The 21143-nt window shown below is 35.0% G+C and overlaps 3 protein-coding genes and 1 pseudogene across 3 annotated transcripts; 3 read left to right on the top strand and 1 right to left on the bottom strand.

The window, feature by feature from the left end:
• The first annotated feature begins 640 nt into the window (after positions 1 to 640).
• LOC129900099 (putative late blight resistance protein homolog R1B-23) lies at positions 641 to 8874 on the top strand (annotated as a pseudogene).
• Positions 8875 to 9825: 951 nt separating this feature from the next.
• LOC129901743 (glucuronoxylan 4-O-methyltransferase 3-like) lies at positions 9826 to 10668 on the top strand. The gene has a single exon (XM_055977001.1). It carries the CDS (start codon positions 9826 to 9828, stop codon positions 10666 to 10668), a length of 843 nt encoding a protein of 280 aa, XP_055832976.1.
• A 1448-nt stretch (positions 10669 to 12116) lies between these two features.
• LOC129901508 (uncharacterized) lies at positions 12117 to 16596 on the top strand. The gene is made up of 3 exons (XM_055976708.1): positions 12117 to 12422; positions 15662 to 15776; positions 16381 to 16596. Exons 1-3 carry the CDS (start codon positions 12198 to 12200, stop codon positions 16452 to 16454), a joined length of 414 nt encoding a protein of 137 aa, XP_055832683.1. The 5' UTR covers positions 12117 to 12197; the 3' UTR covers positions 16455 to 16596.
• Positions 16597 to 17401: 805 nt separating this feature from the next.
• On the bottom strand, positions 17402 to 20891 carry LOC129899610 (GDSL esterase/lipase At1g71691-like). The gene is made up of 5 exons (XM_055974621.1): positions 20570 to 20891; positions 20157 to 20278; positions 18816 to 19055; positions 17965 to 18214; positions 17402 to 17865 (listed from the first exon to the last, which is right to left on the bottom strand). The coding sequence occupies exons 1-5, from the start codon at positions 20835 to 20837 to the stop codon at positions 17645 to 17647; spliced, it is 1101 nt and encodes a 366-aa protein (XP_055830596.1). The 5' UTR covers positions 20838 to 20891; the 3' UTR covers positions 17402 to 17644.
• Positions 20892 to 21143: the final 252 nt, after the last annotated feature.

Raw genomic sequence — 21143 nt, 5'->3', positions numbered from 1 at the left:
TTTATTGAGAATAAACAATTTAGACGCACATGAATGATATTTTAATCAATTTTAACATGTGTTTCAGTCACGAATAGCCGAGCACGGACATACATGAAAAAAAAATTAGAAACGCAAAAGACTGAAATTTTAGTCATTTTAAAATGTATTTTGATCAAATATGATTGAAATGCAAACATACATTAGGGTGTTAATTGAATTTGTTAGATTTATTGTTATTTTGACAAATTAATAATTGAAGTTTGTTCTTTATCAATATACTCCCTCTGTTCAATAATATTTGTCCATTATTGACTTTGCACAATTCTTAAAAAATTATAAATAGAAGAGTAATTTTACTATATTACTCTTTGAATATAATAAATATAATATATTAAAAAATATAATAGCAAAATGACTACTAATTAATGATAAGGGTAAATTAAGAACTAAGTTAAAATTATCTCTTGATTTCAAAAATTGGACAAGTATTATTGAACATCTAGTGGACAAGTAAAAATGAATGGAGTTAATATAAAACTTAAGGTTTCTAGTTTGAGCATATTTGAAATAGATTGAAATGTTGAAATTTTTACATGTATTTCGAATACAATTTTTTTAACCTCAATCACATATGTCTGAACTATTTTCAAAAGCAGATATGGAGAGTTGTGGAGAGGGAACTCTTTCTTCGACCCAACACAGTTTTCCATCAGTTGACGATGATGAAGTTGTGGGCTTTGAGACAGATGCAGAAAATATAATGAAGAAATTGACCGGAGGAACAAAGGAGTTGGAGGTCCTCTCAATCTTTGGGATGGCAGGACTCGGAAAGACAACTTTGGCCAGGAAAGTGTACACCAATCTTTCTATTCTTGGTCACTTTGATGTTAAAGTATGGTGTGTTGTGTCTCAAGCATATAATAGGAGGACATTGTTGGTTGAACTTTTCAAACAAGCAACAAATGATAATAGCGAAATCAAAGAGGATGTTGACATAGCTGAGAAGTTACAGAAGGCACTAAAAGGCAAGACATACCTCATCATATTAGATGATATAGGGGAAGTCGAGGCATGGGAAGATTTGTGCTTATGTTTCCCTAAGGGTGAATATGGAAGTAGAGTAATGGTAACCACTCGAATTGAACAAGTGGCTACACATCTTCAACACCGCGGTGAACCTTATTCTGTTAGATTTCTAACTACGGAAGAGAGTTGGGAGTTATTAGAGAAGAAAATATTTCAAGGAGAGAAATGTCCCCCGGATCTACTAGAAGCAGGGTTACAAGTTGCCCAACACTGCAAGGGATTGCCTCTTGTGATTGTCCTGATTGCTGGAATTATTATGAAAATAGAAAGGCATACCTCCATGTGGATGGAAATTGAGAGTGATTTAAGTTCTTATGTTTTAGGAGAGCAGAGTATGAAGGTGATACAGTCAAGTTATGACCGTTTGGAAGACCACTTAAAACCTTGCCTTCTTTACATGGCATTGTTTCCAGAAGACTGGAATATTCAAGAATTGAAATTGATGATGTGGTGAATGGCTGAAGAGTTTGTGCTGAGTGTCGACAAAGAGAATATGGAGGAAACAACTAGAATTTGCTTGAATGATCTACTTAACAGAAGCCTAGTAATGGTCTCTATCAGAGATTATAATGGTGACGTAATATACTGCATACTTCATGATGTAGTGCGTGAGTTTTGCTTGAGGAAACTTAGAAAAGAAAAGTTTATGCTGTTCACAGTGACATATAATCCATATCAACATTCTTATTCCATGAAATCGCGGTTAAGCATTTATATTCATGATGATCTTGTTAAACAATTAGATCATTATGAATATCAGCTGGATAAAATTCCAATGCTCAAGTCCAAGGAAACAAAGTGCTTTGGTGAATGTCCTAGGACTTTGGAGTTCATTGCTCATCCAAAATTCAACACATGGAACAGATTCTCAAATACATTACCTTTACTTAAAAAATTCAGACTTATTCAGGTGTTGAATTTTACAGAGGCATACATGCCAAGTGTTGGAAAAGGCAAGCACAAACAAAGGTGCATGACAGGTAAATAGCGGAAGAAAACTCAAATGTAATCTTTTCCTTCTATTTAAACTAAGAGGAGGCAGACTAATGTAAGCACAAGGGGCAGCAAACAAATTACCAAAATAAATATAGTAATGTAAAATCAAATCAACAATATGAGACATCAAAATTTACGTGAAAAACCTCTTCGGTGTGAAGAGTAAAAACCACGGGACTAAAGGCTCCACTATAATTAACAAAAGTTACAAAAGTATTCTCCAAAATGGAAGTGCCAAAAAAAGAGCAACAACAACTACAAAATAGCACCAAAAACTAGAGAAGTAAAAGGAGCAAAATCACCAAAACACATCTATTGTTCACGATCATAAATATGGTGCTACAGGAATGCATCCCCTATGTGAGTTCCTAATCAAAGATTAAGTTGAAAGGAACAAGCTACCCAAAAATAAGCTCAATCGGACAAGAAACAAAGCGAAAATTGCGATTTGAAAATGACTGAGTGGGCTTGTACGAAAATCTGCACTCTCACTTTTCTTTCTTGTGTGGCTGCTATATTCTCTTGTGAATTCTTGAAAAATAAGAATTAGAAGAGTTTTACATATGCACCATAAGAATTGGGCTTATGGACAAAGGTGAGCTAGTCCAAATTGGGCTTTTATTTTGGGAAACTTATATAAATCACAGTGTAAAGGGCTAATTACTATTTTTCCTACCCTTTTTTAATTTATAGAAATCCCTTAAAAATATGGTAATCCGGATACATTAATTCAGTAATCCAGATACATTAATTCAGTAATCTGGATACATTAATTCAGTAATCTGAATACATTAATTATGGTTTTATGTATCAACATGTAACATTTAAAGCATGATACATTGAATATAGAGATAATTTATGAATCAGAATTAATGTATCCAGATTACTAAATTAATATATCCAGATGGAAATAAGGGATTTTTGAATTTTTTTGAAATAGATGGGAGTAATGATAAATATGATAAATAAAAAAGTGTAATTAAATAATTTTTCCTTTTATTTATCCAAGAAAGAGAAAAAGACCAAAACCTAACACTAAGTTCATGGCCTAGTGCAGTACAATCGCTAACTCACTTGAGGTATCTTGAGATTTGTGTCAAAGTATTTGAGTTGAAGTGGATATCTCACCTGCTCGCCCTTCAAACTCTAATGATTCATTCACCTAGTACTCTAAGGACATCGCCTGAGGCTATCTCGAAAATGACGAAGCTAAGGCTTGTATAAATGTACAATTTGTCCTTTGTATGGGACGACAATGATCGTGTGATTTTTGAAGAAACTTCAACAACTATGCTAGAGAACTTGAAGATATTCCGCACTTTTAGTATAAGCGTAGATGATATGATACGACTCCAAGGTTCTGGTGGAGGTTCCCGATTATTGAAGAAATCAGTTTGTATGTTAACGATTTACCTAGTTGTCTTTTGTTTCTGTTAGAATATGTTAAAATATATTATGTCTTTAATAATATATTTTGAATATATTCTAATTACTATTATAATTTTGTATTTATAGCAAGCATATATTTAGGTTTCTTAGTTTTAACTATTAGTATCAATCTTTGTATTTAACATATCTTGTAATTTGTATATATTGACCAAGTTCAATGAAATTAAGCAAGAAATTCACTTCCTTCATGGTATCAGAGCTAGTACGATCTCCTAATCCTAGCCTCATCTCTTCTTCTTCCTATCTTCTTTCATCTCTTCTCATGGAAGATTCGCCCAAATTTCATCCCGCTCTCACCGTCACTAATATTAAGTCTCTCGTACCCGTAATATTAGACAATGAGCAAGGCTTGTATCATTCTTGGGTTACTCTGTTCATCAATCTTGCTAGGGTTTATGATCTTTACGATCATTTGGTTCTACCTACGAAAGCGTCGGCTCTGGCTGCCTACACTACGACCAAGTCCGCTGATCCGGCTCTTTGGAAATGTTTGGACGCTGTTATATTGCAATGGATTTACACTATCATTGCTCCCGATATTCTTCTAGCTATCCTCAAACGCAATGACACGACAGAAGGCGTGTGGATCCGTCTTGAATCTCTTTTTCAAGACAACAAAGCCTCCCGAGCCACCCATCTTGATGAGGACTTTACGAACGCTATTTTCAAAGGTTTTACCTCAATTGACAGTTATTGTAATTATTTACAATCTATGCCAGACATGTTGGCTGATGTTGATGCTTCGGTGACTAATAGTCGCTTGGTTTTATGTCTTACCGGCTCCTTACCAGAGGCGTATAGTGGTACGGTGAATTTTATACAAAATCAAGAGCCATTGCCCCCCTTTGAAAGTTGTCGTTCCAGGTTGAAAATGGTTGAGCGTACCATAAAGGCTCGCTAAGCTCGTGAAAATGGTGTGTCCGAAAGTCGGGCCGATAGCGCTGTCATGATTGTCGGACCTTCTGCCTTTTCGAATGACTCATCTTCTAGCAACAAAAGAAACAAAAATAATAAAAACAGGAACAATTCGAAATCAAATAGCAAGAAAAAGACAGCTCAACAAAGCCCAAGTGGATCCAGTCTAAGTCAGCCGCCACATCAGCAGCACCAGTGACAGTCACGTCATCAAGGCCCACCACCACAATGGCAGCCAAGGTGGCAGCCTAGTTGGGGAGGTTGGACAGTGCCTCCTTGCCGGTTTCCTGCATTCCAGTGGCAGCCAAGGCCCAATCCAGGGGCTCAACACCATTCAACCTCTAGGCCAGGCGTACTTGGGCCTAGACCTCAATCTTTTAATGCTACTTGCATCTACTGCTCCTAGCTACACACCCACCGATATTGAGGCCGTTATGCATGCTCTTTCCTTTTCTCAACCCGATGGGAACTACTACATAGATACCAGTGCTACATCTCACATGACGGCGGACGCAGGTATTCTCTCTTCTTATTTTAATTCAAGCAATAAGCATCATAACATTGTTGTCGGTAGTGGTTATTTAATTCCAATTATTGGTCACGATCGCACTATTTTGCCCCCACCCTATCCACCATTTACCTTAAACAATGTGTTACATGCTTCAAAACTCATCAAAAATCTAGTCTCAGTTCGTAAGTTTACCACAGATAATATGGTTTCTATATCATTTGACCATTTTGGTTTCTCTGTCAATGACTTACAGACGGGGAACAGACTAATGAGATGTGATAGCATCGGAGATTTATATCCACTTTTCTCCAACTCTCAAGCCGTTTCTTTCACCAATCAATCTGCTTTTACTGCTTTGCCTTCGGATATTTGGCACAATCGTCTAGATCACCCTGGAGATAATATACTTAAGTCTCTTTGTAGTAAAAAGTTTATTGATTGTAATAAGGCTTGTAAAATTTTTTGTTCTTCTTGTCCTCTTGGGAAACATTCTAAGCTACCTTTTTATAATTCAGTTTCATATACTTTTCTTTCGTTCGATATTATTCATAGTGATCTTTGGACTTCTCCCATTGTTATTACTTTCGGCCATTGTTATTATGTTCTTTTTCTTGATGACTATAGTAAGTTTGTGTGGACTTTTTCTATTGCCAAAAAATCTCAAGTCAAACACCTTTTCTTAGTTTTTCATGCTTTAGTCAAAACTCAAATTGAACATAATATTAAGACGTTTCAATGTGACAATGGTACGGAATATATCAATGGAATTTTTACGGATTTTTTTTAGAAACATGGCATGCTTTTCCGTCTTTCATTCCCTCATACATCTCCTCAAAACGGCAAGGCCAAAAGACACATAAAATTCATCAATAATATCATCCAAACTCTTTTTGCTCATGCATCCATGCCACTATCCTTTTGGCATCATGCACTCTCCATGGCCACATATCTTCTCAACATCCTTCCTTCCAAGGTATTGAATAACCAATCACCCGCTCAAATCTTATATCAAAGTGATTCAGATTATTCGGGTTTGCGTGTTTTTGGTTGCTTATGTTTTTCATTATTCCCCTCATTTACTATTCATAAATTACAAGAAAGGTCCACACCTTGTGCTTATTTAGGTCCGGCTCCTAATCATCTTGGTTCAAAATACTATGACATGTTGAGTGGTAAAATCATAATCTGTCGTCATGTTCGTTTTGTTGAAACTGAATTTCCATTCTCCAAACTTCACAAAATAAAACATTTGGATTATGATATTTTTAGTGACACTATTAATTCCCATTTAATATATCATTTGTCACAAAATTTCACTCAACCTACATTGCAAACTAACCCACCTAATCAACTGGACCAACCTGTGCAGCCCAAAATAAATTCGGCCTCTCTTCCTCAATCTGGGTCGCAGTCTCACACTTCACCTCATGCTGCTTCTCCTACACCCAACCCAACTATCTTGACCCCTCCTCACACCACTTCTAGGCCTACTAACCCCATTTCACACCGCATGACCACTCATGCATCTAACGATATTTTTAAACCCAACCTCAAATACTCTTCCAACTACCACACTACGATCACTATTGATATTTCTTCTATCCCAAAATTTTTTATTAGTGCTCTTCGTGATCATAATTGAAAAAGTGCAATGTTAGATGAATTTAATGCTTTAATTGAAAATAAGACTTGAGAATTAGTGCTTAGGCCACCTAATGTGAATGCTATTCTGTCTATGTGGATTTTTTTGTCATAAACATAATTCTGACGGTTCTTTTGAGCATTACAAAACTCGTCTTGTTGGTAACGGAAATACACAACATCAAGGCATTGATTGTGATGAAACGTTTAGCTCCATGGTTAAATCGGCTACCATTAGAGCAGTTCTCAGCATTGCTCTCTCTAAATCTTGGTCCATTCATCAAATGGATGTCAGGAATACTTTCTTACATGGTCGTCTCAGTGAAATAGTTTATATGCATCAACCCATGGGTATCCGTAGCAAATAATTTCCAGACTATGTTTGCCTTCTGAAAAAGTCTTTGTACGGATTAAAACAAGCTCCTCGAGCTTGGTACCAAAGATTTGCTGATTTTGTGGCTACCATTGAGTTCTCTCATAGTAAGTCAAATCACTCTTTATTCGTTTACAAGAATGGTTCTGCTATTGCTTATATTCTCTTATATATGGATGACATTATTCTTACAACTTCTTCTGACCATCTTCGTAAGCATATTATGGCTCTCTTGTCTTCTGAATTTTCTATGAAAGATCTTGGTCATCTGAGTTTCTTCTTGGGTATTGTTGTCACATGTAACACCCATGGTGTCTTCTTATCTCAGACACAATATGCTACAAAAATTATTAAACGTGCCGGAATGTCTAACTGTAGTCTCTGTCCTACTCTTGTTGACACTAAGTCCAAACTTAGTGCAACCGCAGATACTCCATATGATGATCCGACTAAGTATCGTAGTCTTGCAGGTGCTCTTCAGTATCTCACATTCACTCGGCCAGACATTTCATATGCCGTGCAACAGGTTTGTCTTCATATGCACGCTATGACTAATGAGCACATGCGTGCCCTCAAGTGTATTATACGCTATCTTTAAGGTACTTTAATCCACGGTTTGCATTTGTACAAATCCTTACTTAATCGACTTATCTCTTATACAGATGTTGATTGGGGTGGGTGTCCTGACACCTGTCGTTCCACTTCTGGGTATTGTATTTTTCTTGGGGATAATCTGGTCTCTTGGTCTTCCAAACGGCAACCTACTCTCCCGTAGTAGTGCAGAGACAAAGTACAGGGGTGTTGCTAATGTTGTTTCTGATTCATACTGGATCCAAAACCTACTACTGGAGTTGCATTGTCCCATTCAAAAGGCTACCCTAGTTTATTGTGACAATGTGAGTGCGATATACTTATCCGGCAACCCAGTTCAACATCAACGCACTAAACACATTGATATGGATATTCACTTCGTTCGTGAGAAAGTGGCTCGTGGCGAAGTACGTATGCTACATGTGCCGTCCCGTTATCAAATTGCTGATATTTTCACAAAAGGGCTTCCGCGCATTTTATTTAATGATTTTCGGAATAGTCTAAGCATACGAGAACCTCCCGCTTCGATTGAGGGGATGTGTTAGAATATGTTAAAATATATTATGCCTTTAATAATATATTTTGAATATATTCTAGTTAATATTGTACTTTTGTATTTATAACAAGCATATATTTAGGTTCCTTAGTTTTAACTATTAGTATCAATCTTTATATTTAGCATATCTTGTAATTTGTATATATTGACCAAGTTCAATGAAATTAAGCAAGCAATTCACTTCCTTCAGTTCCCATAGTGGAAGTTCATACTCGGCTTCAATCTCTTACTCTGGTGGCAAGCTATAAGGAATTCTGGGATTCATTTGGATGGGAGAGCTACTTTGTCCTACCTTCAAATCTTAGGAGTTTGTATCTTAGCGGTTGTTTCTTGACGGAAGGAATGATTTCAAACATTGCAAGATTGAAGAAGCTTGAGAGTCTCACATTAAAGGGGGGATTTCCATGGAGGAAATCAGAGGACTATTACTGGGACGTCACAAATGTCGAGTTTCCTTCACTCAAATACTTGACATTAGAGAGTGTGAAGATGAAAGAATGGAAAGCTTCAGACGAATCCTTTCCCGTGCTTGAGAAGCTATCTCTAAAATTTTGTTTCTACTTCAAGGAGATCCCTCCTAGCTTTGTGGACATTCCAACATTGCAACACATTAAATTGGATCACTGCAGTGACTCTCTTGCGGATTCAGCTATGAATATTAAAAGAGAAATAGAAGAAAACATTGGCAGTGACACTCTCCAAGTTGATATATCCCATACTACTAAAGTACTTTCATTTCTTTCATCTAAAGGAGATGTTCTGATTTGTGGATGACTAATTCATTTATATGGCTTTTTACTTCTCTAATTTACTCTAATGTTTTTCACAACTTCTATTTTGTCATGGCTTAATGTATACGTTTCAACTCTATTGCTTGGTTTATTTTATTTTTGGAGAAAGACTTCAAAAAGTCAATTACACACTCAAACACGATAAATATATTGAGACAGAGAAAAAACTAAATAACTGTAACAATTATTTTTAAATTTCGATTTTAGTCCACTTATTTTATTGAGCTGTCCCTGTTACTAATGTATCAAGATCGGGATAAAGGGAATCAATTATAAGGGACAAAGCGGGCTGAGATAGGGAAGCTGCAACAATTTTATCTAATAAACTTTTTTCCAATTTTGCTATGATTTCGTGACTCTATCGTTGGAACTGAAATATTTTGCGTCAAATTTCTCACATTCGTCGTCAACGCTTCCACTTCCCAAAAATAGGATCTCATTATAATTTGTGTCGTCTTCATCATACTTTGTATATACCTTAACAAAATACACTAAATAAAGTGTAAACAATAGATTTGAAATTCACTAATCGAATGAATCGCATTAGACCATAAAATTTAAATCTTGAATTTACATCTAAAAATATCCCTCATAATTTGCTTCTGGACACGTCTTGCTCCAAATAGTTTATAGTATGTCCTAATAAACACGTTTTCAACTAATTTGTTAGGGGTCCTCTGTTTCTCCTTTAGTAGTATAATAATAACATTAACATTGAATTTTGAGCTTAAATATTCAATGCATATGAATATTAAATCTGCTCAAAACCAATGTATCTTTTTTCATTCTTTTTCTTTAAACTAAGAAACAAATCATGTGAGATCACTATTTAATTATGGATTCTTTCCCCTCTTCCATTTCAAAGCTAGTTAAAAACCAACCAATCTAGCTCCTCCATATACTCTCACACAAGTTCCTCAAGACTTTGTTCCCCATGAAAGAAAACCAAGTAACATCCAAAAAACAACAAACAATGATCATCAACAAGCTCATATTATCTTGTATTTTCTTCATCTTTCTCTTGTACTTGATACTAAGAGCAAACTCCCCATCTTTCAAGCTAAAAAACTTAGCAATATACTCATCAACAATATGCAACAAGATTCCACCATCTCTGGCTGAATCATTTCTCCACTATGCCACTACCAATCAAACAATGCAACAAAAACACGATGAAATATCGATAACACTTAAGGTCCTTGAGAAGAAATCACCATGCAATTTCTTAGTCTTTGGACTTGGATTTGATAGCTTAATGTGGAGTTCATTCAACCATAATGGAAGAACCATCTTCATCGAAGAAAATATAGATTGGATCCACAAAATTACTAAAGAAGTACCTTCACTAGAAGCTTACCATTACACTTATGAAACTAGACTTGATCAAGCTCCTGAACTTCTAAGTATTGGTAAAAGGGAAGATTCTTGCAAAAAGAATTTAGGTGATCCAAGAAATTCAAAGTGTCCACTTGCCCTAACAAATTTGCCAAAAGAAGTGTATGAAATTGAATGGGATTTAATCATGATTGATGCACCAACAGGTTCATTTTACGACTTACCAGGGAGGATGAAAGTCATATATACTGTTGGATTATTGGCTAGGAATAGAGAAAATGGAGAAACTGATGTGTTTGTGCATGATTGTAAAAGGTATGTTGAAGATAAATTCTCTAGGAATTTTCTTTGTGAGGGATACATTAGAAAAGAAGTTAGAAATCTCAGGCACTTCACTATCCCAAGTTATAGAAGTGGCTTGATTAAATCCTTTTGTCCTTGAGTCCTAGTCTTGTCACACTTAATTTATTTTTGGATATGTATTCTCTTTAATCTTTCAATTACCATATAATTTCACATTTACACGAAAGTGAACCAGTCCTTGTTGAAAGCCAAGAATGCTTGTGTTTTAATTTATCTTTTCTTTTGTTTGATCTATTCTTGAAACGACTTGGTGTGGATTAGTGCAAAGTTTTCTGGAATGAAATTAATTCCCTTGTGGATTTTCTAACCATTATCAGAATTGTCATCTATTTTTGTTTTTGTTTTTTCCAATATTTATTTGAATATTTAATCAATTGCCAAGTGATTGGGCTGAATTTATAATGGTTGCACTTGACCATGTGAATCAATCGATTAAAAAAGTAATGTAATTCTGTAGCATTTTTTTATAAAATATTTTTTGATTGGCTTTGGTTCGATATCATTTTGTTCTTTGAACATTTTAGATAAATTGTGATCAGAATTTTCGACGTAAATAAAACTAAATTCTAAATAGAAATAATACATAAATTGACAAATGGTTTGATTGAAAGACCATATGATATCAATACATTGGGCATCGAATTCTTAGGAAATGGAAAGTATTGTTACTATTCCACCTTAAGTAAATTAGACAAACAATTTAGGTCAATTTAATTTTGGAGATTGTTTTTTTCATGAAAGTAATTATATATTTCAACAAATAATCTCCACTTATCTAAATTCCTCATTTTATCGTGCAAAGCGCAATCAAATTAACTAGTGTAAGTAAGAAAAGAAATACATATACGTATTAACAAGCAAATAAATCGCAAATTTTTAATAAATAAGTCGATTGATTATCTCAAATTAGAGGTGTCAACAGCATGTGTTTGATCAATTTGTGGTGTTTAATCGAAAAACGGTGAGGTTAGAGGTTTGATTTTACAAATTGTACAAAGTAAAGGTGTCAATTTGTATATACAACAACAATCCAGTGAAATCCCATAACGTAGGATTTGGGAATGGTAAAGTGTATGCAGACCTTACTCCTACCAAGGTAGGACGGCTGTTTTCGAGAGACCTCGACTCAATAGAAGCATAAAAAGAAGTCAGATAAGGATAAGAAATTCAAAATGATATGAGAAATCAAATAACGATAGCGACACAAATAAAATAGGGTAATCAAAGTACAAAAAGTAACAGATAATAATATAAATTCGAGCACAAGAAAATTATAGTGCGCTAATGCGCCTACTAATACAGAAGAATAACGAAACTATGTACTAGCCTTCTACCCTAATATGAGTCCTCCACACCCCCTGTCTAAGGTCATGTCCTCGATAAGCTGTAAGTGTGACATGTACTGTCTAATCACCTCTCCCTAATATTTCTTCGGTCCACCCTACATCTCCCGAAAACATTCAAAAGGTGTCAATTTGTATATAAGCTAAAATCGAAAAAGCCCCAGCAATAAACGACGTCGTTTGAGTCGCCAATTCTTCTCTCCTTTATCTTCTTTTCATTGTTGTCCTCATAATAGTGAGATTGCAATTTCTTCGAGCTTTGAAAATGGCGAAAGGGAAGAAAGAGCTGCTAGCGTCAGCACCGTGGAGGGTTGACCAAGAACAAAATGAAAAATTCAAAGACGCAAGGCTTAAAGTCACAAGCCAACCTGGTAAAACATCCACTATGCACGTTCCTGGTAAAAAAACCGTGAATTCCAAAGACAAGGAAATAGATGATTCTCTTGAAATTGATCCTGAACTTCGTTACAGCTTCCAACGTAACTTTCAGGTCCCTCTCTTTCTCTCTCTGTCGTTGTTGTTTGTAGAAATGAGGCGCGGAGCCAGGTAGAGTGGAGGGGTTCATCCCAACTACTTTGGGGGGGGGGGGGATTGCACTATTTACACATGATGAAAATTATTTAGTGTTTTTACTTCTTTCATATTTTGGAACCACTTAATAAAAATCTCAACGCCGCAGCCGGTGTACACATAAAGTCTGTGGTTAGTATATGGAAATTGAGTCTGGGATAAGGAAGGATAGTGGGTTAGGGTAAAACGAGTAGTCCATAACTTTTAATGAATTCTCTGAATAATTGATATTACAAGATTGGATTCATATAGGCTATAACTGAACCCACTATGTAGGTGAAAACCCAGTGTATTTTATATTTCCAGCGCAAACTAATTGGGATTTGAGAGGTAGTTAATTTGAGTATATGGAAATTTGCTAACTGTCTGGTTTGGGTTTGCTGTTTAAGTTGGATTCAAAAGGTTGTCGATATCATTTGGGAGGTTATTTGCTATTTGCTAAAAGGGGGGTGGGGGGCGGGGAGTGAATTGTTTTGATATAATAGTGAGGATGAGTCAATGAGGATCTGCCTTAGGCAAAGTTGAACAACAAACACATTGAGCATTACTCAATTGGGAAATGCATAGGATGCAATTGAAATAATTTCAGGGTCTTCAACTCCTTCTATGTGACTCTATAAGAATGGGTATGTTGCAATAGACTCGATTCATATAGCTTTAAGCTTTAGAGCCCGTTTGGATGGGCTTTAAGTTGGTCAAACCAACTTATAAACTCCTTTTTAGCTTTTGAACGTGTTTGCCTAATGCTAACTTTAAGCCATAAAGTTCTTAAAGTTAGAATTTCTAACTTTTTTTTTTCCAAGTGCTTAAAGCCATTTTGTTTGACCATGGAAATTACTTTTATATCCCTTATATTTTAACTAAATTTTCAAACTACCCTTTTTACCCTAAAATTCAAACACTTATTTTCAACATAAGCACTTTTATCCAAACACTCAACTGCTTATTTATAAAAATAACTTTCAGCACTTTAAAGTTCTAAAAGCACTTCATACATAAAAATTACTTTTTTTAAGCCTATCCAAACGGGCTCTTAGTCTGCCAAATAGCGGATAAAGAACAGGGGCAGGGGAACGGGAGACAGAATGATTCTTTCATGTATATGTTTTTCCATTCATAGAGCTTTAATCTGCAAATAAAAGATCTTTAAAATTGTAAAACAGGAATCTTTAAAATTGCAAATAATTGTCAGTTTTTCAGTTATGTGTAATTTCTCACCTCTGGAATGACCGATCATTGATCTAATTAAAATTGTAAAACAGGAATCTTCCAAAATCTGGGAGGATGAGAAAACATAGGTAACTATGCTTATAGATCATAGATGAATTTGTGGAACTAACAACAACAACAACAACAAACCCAGCGTATCTCACAAATGGGGAAAAAACAACTAATGGTCCAAGGTATCCCAATGTTTGCACTTGGCAATATAAGTTTCTATCATGAAGACCAGTGAGGCGCTTGACTTTGGTCATCAAGTGAAAAGATAGAGTTCTGAATGGGTTCCACATCCTGAAGTGGTCATACGTGTAGACCAGCATGCCTCAAATAGTTCCACTTGTGAGGTGGAGGTGGTCTAAACATAGTGACATTTATTTTGGAGAACTATTTTGGTTCTCATAGAACATAGGCCTTAATATAACAACTTAGGCCCATCAAACCATTTTTTTCTCAAGTCAGCAGTTGTGTTGCATCAAAGTGGCTTTCAGTGTATTCCATGTTTCAGAACAAGCAGTACATTAAGTAGATATATATTAGGGTAGATTTTAGAGCAGTTCTTTGCAACAAGGAAACTTGTATTTGTCGTGGTTTGATTGCATCCATGCCCTTCCATGTAAGTGGAGAGACAGTAAGTGAATTACAAAATTAGTTTCCAGTCCAGAGTTGAACGAGGGGGTTTTCTCCATTATATTGATTTCTTATTTTGTCCTCAATGTGAAGCATTTGATTTTAAATGAGTCTTAGAGACACATCAACAGTAGACAAATATTAATTGAAGCAACTTGAAAGTAGATGAAAAATAAAATAGGAAAAGGAAACTATCAAAGTTAAGAAAAAGAAAAGGGCACAAGGAAGAAGCTAAGGACAGCAATGACAATGGGCAGCTCCTCCAGTCCTACCTATCCCTTCTCAATCCAATTAGCTCCAGCCACCTATGTGCCTCAGTAAACCTGTTGTCTGCTTGCTCCTCCTTTGTCTCTCTATTTGCTTTTTCAACCACCCTTGCGTTCTCCCTCCCATTCTTTCGAGCTCTTTTCCAATACCCTCTATTCTTCTCCTCACCTTTGTTACTTCCACTCTTCTCCATCACCTTGGTGCATGATGCATATGCCTTGCTCAAACTATCCTTTTTAGCATCACGAATTTCACGTCATTTATTAGTGCAAAAGTTTGTGCTCAATGGGATGTCCTATGATCTCCTAGTGCTTAAGTTCAATGTTTGACTTGGATACTCACTATGGTTTCAGGTTTTTGTCATGCATCAATGAATCATATGTTGAAAAATATCTAGCGTTTTTGCATGACAGCAATTCGAGATTACCTTTGCAGTGCCAAGTATCCCTGTACTTGAAATTTTGGACTTATTTTTTACTGAATGCATGAATATTTGGAGTAATCGGATGATGTAAGCTGACAAAAGATGAAACAGGAGGGATCTGGATAAAACAAAATAATGGGTGTGTACTTGAAAGTTTGATTGAAGATTGGACTGAAGGAATTGTAGCATCTGGATGGGGAAGCAAGAAGCAGAATGGCTGAGAGAGAAATAAAAGGAATTGTTGGGGAAGATGGCTAATTTTTATAAATGTAAAATCAATCTGATAAAAATTTGGATTGACAGTGCTAACCATACAATATTTATAACCATAGATGCCAAAATACATTATCTGAACCTTTTTTATGGTTGATTATTAATCTGTTTGGTCAAATCCTTTTACAGTAGATTTGTCTTTTCAAAAACCAAATGCAGTCTAAATCTAAAGTTAAAGCATACAAGTACCTGATAAAGGAAAATTTAGGAGATTAAGTGGATGCTCTTTCTGATAATGAATGACAACCTTCGATATCAGTATCTGTTATACTTTTAAAAGCTATGGAGCCTTTGATATCTCTTATTTTGTTAGAAAATAACAGTACCATTCTTTCATCTCTTTGCAGTTTCTTCAGCGTGTCTTCAGCATTGACACTATTGTTAAACCTCTGCCTCCTACAATGGCATACAATGTTTCTCGTAACTTGACCTTCTTTACGAGTATCTTTACGCAATTCTTTGGTAAGTCTATTTGTCTGTTGCATATTACAATTTGTTTTCAAGGGAAAGGGTCCTTTTTTGTGGTGTCCCCTTGGGAGCTACTTTTGGCTAGTTTGGTTGTTTTCATCTTTTGGCTGAACTGTTTGTTCTTCTTATGAAGACTCCTTTTCAGTTTGCTTCTTTTGGAGTGTCTATCCTTATGTCTATTTGTTTGGAGGGGGGGGGGGGGGAGGGGGGGGGGGGGTTATTTGGAGTTCTTTTTCAAGTATAAGCTCGCTGGGCTTTGAACCTTGGACTTTAAGCAAATATTTGTAGAGTTGTCTATGCAAGTTGATGGATGTTGCATGCAATGGTTGGAATGTTGTCACAACCAACAGAGTCTCTGTGGTATGGCTAAAAGATGAAACGGAGAAATAAATTTCTTTTGTTTTACCCCCTTCTTTTGGATCTTAATTTTTTCTTTGATTTTTTTTTAATGGGTGGATAGTACAGGGAAAGCAAATGAAGTATAAAAACAGTTTTGTTTCCTTTTTCCCCTTCTAAAACCTTTTGATCATTTTTGCTTCCCTCCCCTTCTGTTTTTTAATTTTTTTTGCGCTGTAAACTAATATTTTCATTTTGGCAGATCCTGAAGGAATAGCAAATGCACAAAAATCTCTCGGTTTAGGACAGGAAGAAAAAGTTCGTAAGGTCCGTTGAAGGGCTTGTTTAATCTCTGCAAGGAGTATTGTTGAGTTTTCTTTTTCCTTTGCTGTACCTCTGATATTCTGGAGACTCGGGCAATTTTATACTCATATATAACATTTGCTGATAAATGAGAAGTAATCTTTAAGCTCATTAATTCACCAACATAAGTACCAGTAACTCCAATTTCAATAGATTCCCATACTACTAGCCCAGTTTACTTGCATCCACATATTGGTACAAACTTGTGATAATTTGCATGTGATTTAGCAAAAATCTTGTTAGATCTCTTCTGAATGGTATCGTTTTTCTTGATCCTTGTCGAAAGTCTTTTCATCTGTCCAGTATAAGACATAGCTGGGTAACAAGTATTTCTACAACTAGCTTTTGAATCATGAATTTGTTTCTACCTACAAGCATGCATTCTTGAAAACGTAACAAGTCTCAGCCGGTTGTATAAAGCAGCTGTCCTCTGCATCCAAAAACTTAAAAATCCTAGATATTCCTTGTCTAATAGAGTCTGAAGGGAAGTCTTAGAGCAGTTGTAGAATTGTTCTCGTGTTATTAATAGGTTACGATTTCGAGCCGTAGAATATGTTTGCGTCAGAATAGGTCCCTTATACCAAGGGTGTGACCTTTCTCAGATCTTGTGGTAAACTCGAGATGTTTCGTGTGTTAGGTTGCCCTTTCCTTTGTCTAATAGTTCTTCACATATATGTGGGAATTGGTATGAATGTTATAATTGTAAGGTGTCATACCAAACTGATCATCTAAAACATACACTATAAATAATTGAACCATTATTGAAGAACTATATATACTTAATAAGTTCTCATTTACTGGTCTCATTCATTGATTCAAAATCACAACCTCATTTGGCTTGTGGTTATTGATAATCCTTAATAAGTATATTTATATCACAGTTTTGATTATCCTTTTGAAGCATTGTGATCCTTACAAAATTGCAGTCAAAATATGATAAATCTTTTGAATAATTGATAAAATTGTAGATTCTCACACATTCCTAATTAATATATCACCAACTGTCTCATGATTCTCCACAATATTCCACGCAGAACAAAGATAATATTCTCAACTAAATATAGAAAAATACCCACAAAAACAAAGCAGAAAGAGAGAGCTCAGTTCACTACACATAGATGAGCATTAGTTGAAGAAATTCAATTTCCTCCCATAGCATCAAGTCAGAGAGTGGCAAGTTGCTGAATGTTCACTGGATAAACAACATCAGGTCCACCATTGAAAGCCTTCCTTCCAAACAAGATGTTTACTGCCTCAGTTGGATGAAATGCATCCCAAAATATGTATTGTTCCCTGTTAGAACATGGTGTTTGGAATGGTAGACATGTTATTTGCCCTCTATTTCTCCCTACCCCACAGCATCCAAGATTTACTTCACTAAATCCTGTTACATATGTCATTAACAAAAGTTGAAAACACAAATTTAGTTAGCTAATATATATACATGGAGCTCTATCATGTATGTAATAATATATTGACTTACCATATTGTCTGGAATTAGTAAGGAGATCTTGGAACATATTCCTAATGTCAATGTAAGAAAATTTGAAGCCAGGAAGATTGGTATTTAGGTTGGTGAGCATTGATCTAACATTGTTATGGAATGGAAGAACAAGTTGATTCACTTCCTCTGAACATGCACCATTTTGACTTTGTGCAAGAATGCTTGGAATACAACCCATTAGTCCTACTCCACCAATCACAAATTTTCTTGCTCCAAGATTATATAATCTCTGCAATTTTCATGAATTCGAGGAGGAAAAAAAAAAAGAGTTAAAAGGGAAAACATTGGTTAACAAATAAGGAAAAGTACTAGTTTAGGGTGTGTTTGGTACAAAGGAAAATGCTTCTTATGGAAAACATTTTCTTGAAAAAAGAGTAATTTTCTTACTTATTTTATGATATTTAGTGAGTAAGCAAAATATATTATTGCTATATATATATATATATATAATCAAGAAAGGTGGGAAAGGTAAAATGGTCAAAGGTGGCATTGGAGGACAGGAAAGAGAGACAATTAGCTTGAAATGTTATTTATGAAATATGTTTTCTCTATTCTCTTTAAGGAAGTCAATTTCTTGATTTTTTAAGTAACTTGTTTTTCGGGAAAAAAAAATATTTTGACCAACTAAATATGAGAAAATTGAAAGCATTTTTTTCTGTACCAAACACGTCCTTATAGGAAACTCTCAGGAGAAAATGAAGATGGAATATTACTCTATGAGAAAAAAAACATACAATTTTCCACAAATTAGTACTATAAGAAAATATGGAAAGCAAATTAATTTGTAAAATTACAAGAAGAGAACATATGAGACAAAAAGAGAATCTTACTGTAAGCTGTTGATTATACTGTTGAGTTAAGAGAGTAGCATATTCTTGAGCATTATATTGATTCTTTGTATTATAATTAGGCATAAGGTAATTGTTAAGGTAGTCATTGCTTCCCATTCCAACAAAGAAAATAGATTTGGCTACAGCCTCTTCCACATCTGCTGCTCCATTATTGTTTCTTATTTGGTTCAGTGTGCTCTCGAAATTTGTGATTTGTTGATTGAATGGAATGCGCCCTACCTGCATAAAATTAACAATAATGAGAAAAATATATACAATTAATTCGTACATGCAAAATTCTACTGAAAATAAAACCAATTTGACCTTTTAATAAAAAGTAAAAAGTACTTGGGGTAGGTGGTAGGTTGATGTAGTGCATTTAACTTTATTTATTTGTTCATGGATTTATTGTTGCTACATTTGAAATATCATCTATTAGGTTGTACTTGTGAGTTTGATGCATCATTGCTAACATCTTAATTCCTCAAGGTTACCTATCAGGTTGGGGGATGGATATGATTCCTCCATCTTTAATTATAGATTTTGAATTTGAGCTCTAATAAAAGTATTTCTCCTTAAATAGATCATACACAAGTACGCAACATGAATCTGAATTAATTAGTCGAAGCCCCAAATTCCAAAATTAAGGTTTATTGGCCATTTGGTCTCCTTTTTTTGTCGAGGATCTATTGAAAACAACCTCTTTAACTTCACAAAATAGGGGTAAGACTACTACACACCGCCTTCTTCATACTCCACTTATGTATTTTTAACACTGAATACATTATTGTTGTTCTTATTACTGTCGTGGTCCTCATCTAAATGCCTACTTACTTTTAATATAATTCATTCAACTTTTATACATTAGTAGTGTAAAGAAATTCTTACACTAACAGGTCACAGAAAAAAACCTTTCTACAACATGATAAATTAAATCAATGGAGTACAAAAAATACAATAAGTATGTACAACTTTAATCATTTTTTTCTTGGGATGCTGTGATTGGTGGATTCTAGATGAATTGAAGTGTCATTTGTCTTGGTTTTTCCTTTTTAGTTGAGGCTGGGGGCAGGGCAGAGCTACTAGTCCACATGCGGTTTCAGACGAATTCAATAGATTTTGCTCAAATAATGTATTCGTGTTAATAAATTCATTAACTATGTATGAATATTAAAGTTAGAATCCAGTTATTATCACTTAAAATCGTTATTGTAAAATTCAGAATCCATAAAATTGAAATTCTAGCTTCACCTCGGGATTGAATTTGGATATATATTGCCCCCTACCCCCAACCCCCCCCCCCCCAAAAAAAAAGAAAAAAGAAAAAAGAGGAGAACTTACAAAATTTCTGCCAGTATTATCAAGAATGCCAGCAGCAGCAGAGGCATAATTGATTCCAAATCTCATTTGGTCTCCAGAAGCCTGGGAGTATGGTGGAATCAAAGGTAGTCCAAGCAATTCAGCTGCATGTACAATGCATGTGTTAATTAATCATTCCATATTGTTTGCTAAGTATTTCTTATTTAGGAAAAACAATCAAATTAAATATTCCCATTTTTATAATAAAAACAAAATTTGAGAAAAAATCCACACACTATCACATTTGGCTTTTCAAAATTTTTATGCTAATTTCTATACATAACTTATATAATAATCAACATGCATGCATGCCAATAACGAACACCATGGTGGGAATCAAGAATTGTGGTGGAGACACAACGCGAATTTGAATTAGTCAGCTTGTGTATACGTACCAATAACATCAACCATGGTGAGACCATTGGAGAAACGACCAGTAGGGCCACCATTAAAATCAATTCCATAAGGAAAATAGTTAGCCTTTGCTAAAGAAGCTAGGTTATTGTTGTTTCCATTGTCTATCAATGAGTCACCAAATATGAACATGGCTGGCACCAATGTACTCCTTGTTCCACTTCCTTCTTCTTGACATATTATACTATTATTCACTAGCAATAAAAACAACAAAAAACACAAAGGAAATAGCCTAAAATTATAAGCCATATTTTCTTTGTAAAATGGATCTTCTAGCTAGCTATAGTGTGAGAAAATGGAAGTCGAAATTAATGGTCATGTGAAGGTTTAATATAGAGGAAAGAGGGGGAATAAATATGCGGTGGTTAGAGAGGAGTAAATGGATTCACCTGTATATTGCTTTATGCGGTAAATGAGTAATAATTGATGAGTGAGTATACAAAAATTTATCTTAGAGGATTTAATTAATTTCTATGTCACTATTATTTGTATGCTAGGTGGAGTACTACTCTACAACAATAATCAATCAATCATCAAAATAATACTCTATATATT

The sequence above is a fragment of the Solanum dulcamara genome, chromosome 8, assembly GCF_947179165.1.
Source record: "Solanum dulcamara chromosome 8, daSolDulc1.2, whole genome shotgun sequence".
NCBI classification, from domain to species: Eukaryota; Viridiplantae; Streptophyta; class Magnoliopsida; order Solanales; family Solanaceae; genus Solanum; species Solanum dulcamara.
The sequence above is the reverse complement of the archived record's forward strand: the minus strand, read 5'-3'. Positions and strand labels throughout refer to the sequence as shown.

Excerpts from the sequence above, each read along its gene's own strand:
- LOC129901508 (XM_055976708.1), top strand. The coding sequence starts at position 12,198 with ATGGCGAAAGGGAAGAAAGAGCTGCTAGCGTCAGCACCGTGGAGGGTT. Across the intron at positions 12,423-15,661 it reads GCTTCCAACGTAACTTTCAG|TTTCTTCAGCGTGTCTTCAG; the intron begins GTCCCTCTCTTT and ends ATCTCTTTGCAG. Across the intron at positions 15,777-16,380 it reads TATCTTTACGCAATTCTTTG|ATCCTGAAGGAATAGCAAAT; the intron begins GTAAGTCTATTT and ends TCATTTTGGCAG.
- LOC129899610 (XM_055974621.1), bottom strand. The coding sequence starts at position 20,837 with ATGGCTTATAATTTTAGGCTATTTCCTTTGTGTTTTTTGTTGTTTTTA. Across the intron at positions 19,056-20,156 it reads ATAATACTGGCAGAAATTTT|GTAGGGCGCATTCCATTCAA; the intron begins GTAAGTTCTCCT and ends AATTTTATGCAG. Across the intron at positions 17,866-17,964 it reads TACTAATTCCAGACAATATG|GATTTAGTGAAGTAAATCTT; the intron begins GTAAGTCAATAT and ends CATATGTAACAG.
- LOC129901743 (XM_055977001.1), top strand. The coding sequence starts at position 9,826 with ATGAAAGAAAACCAAGTAACATCCAAAAAACAACAAACAATGATCATC.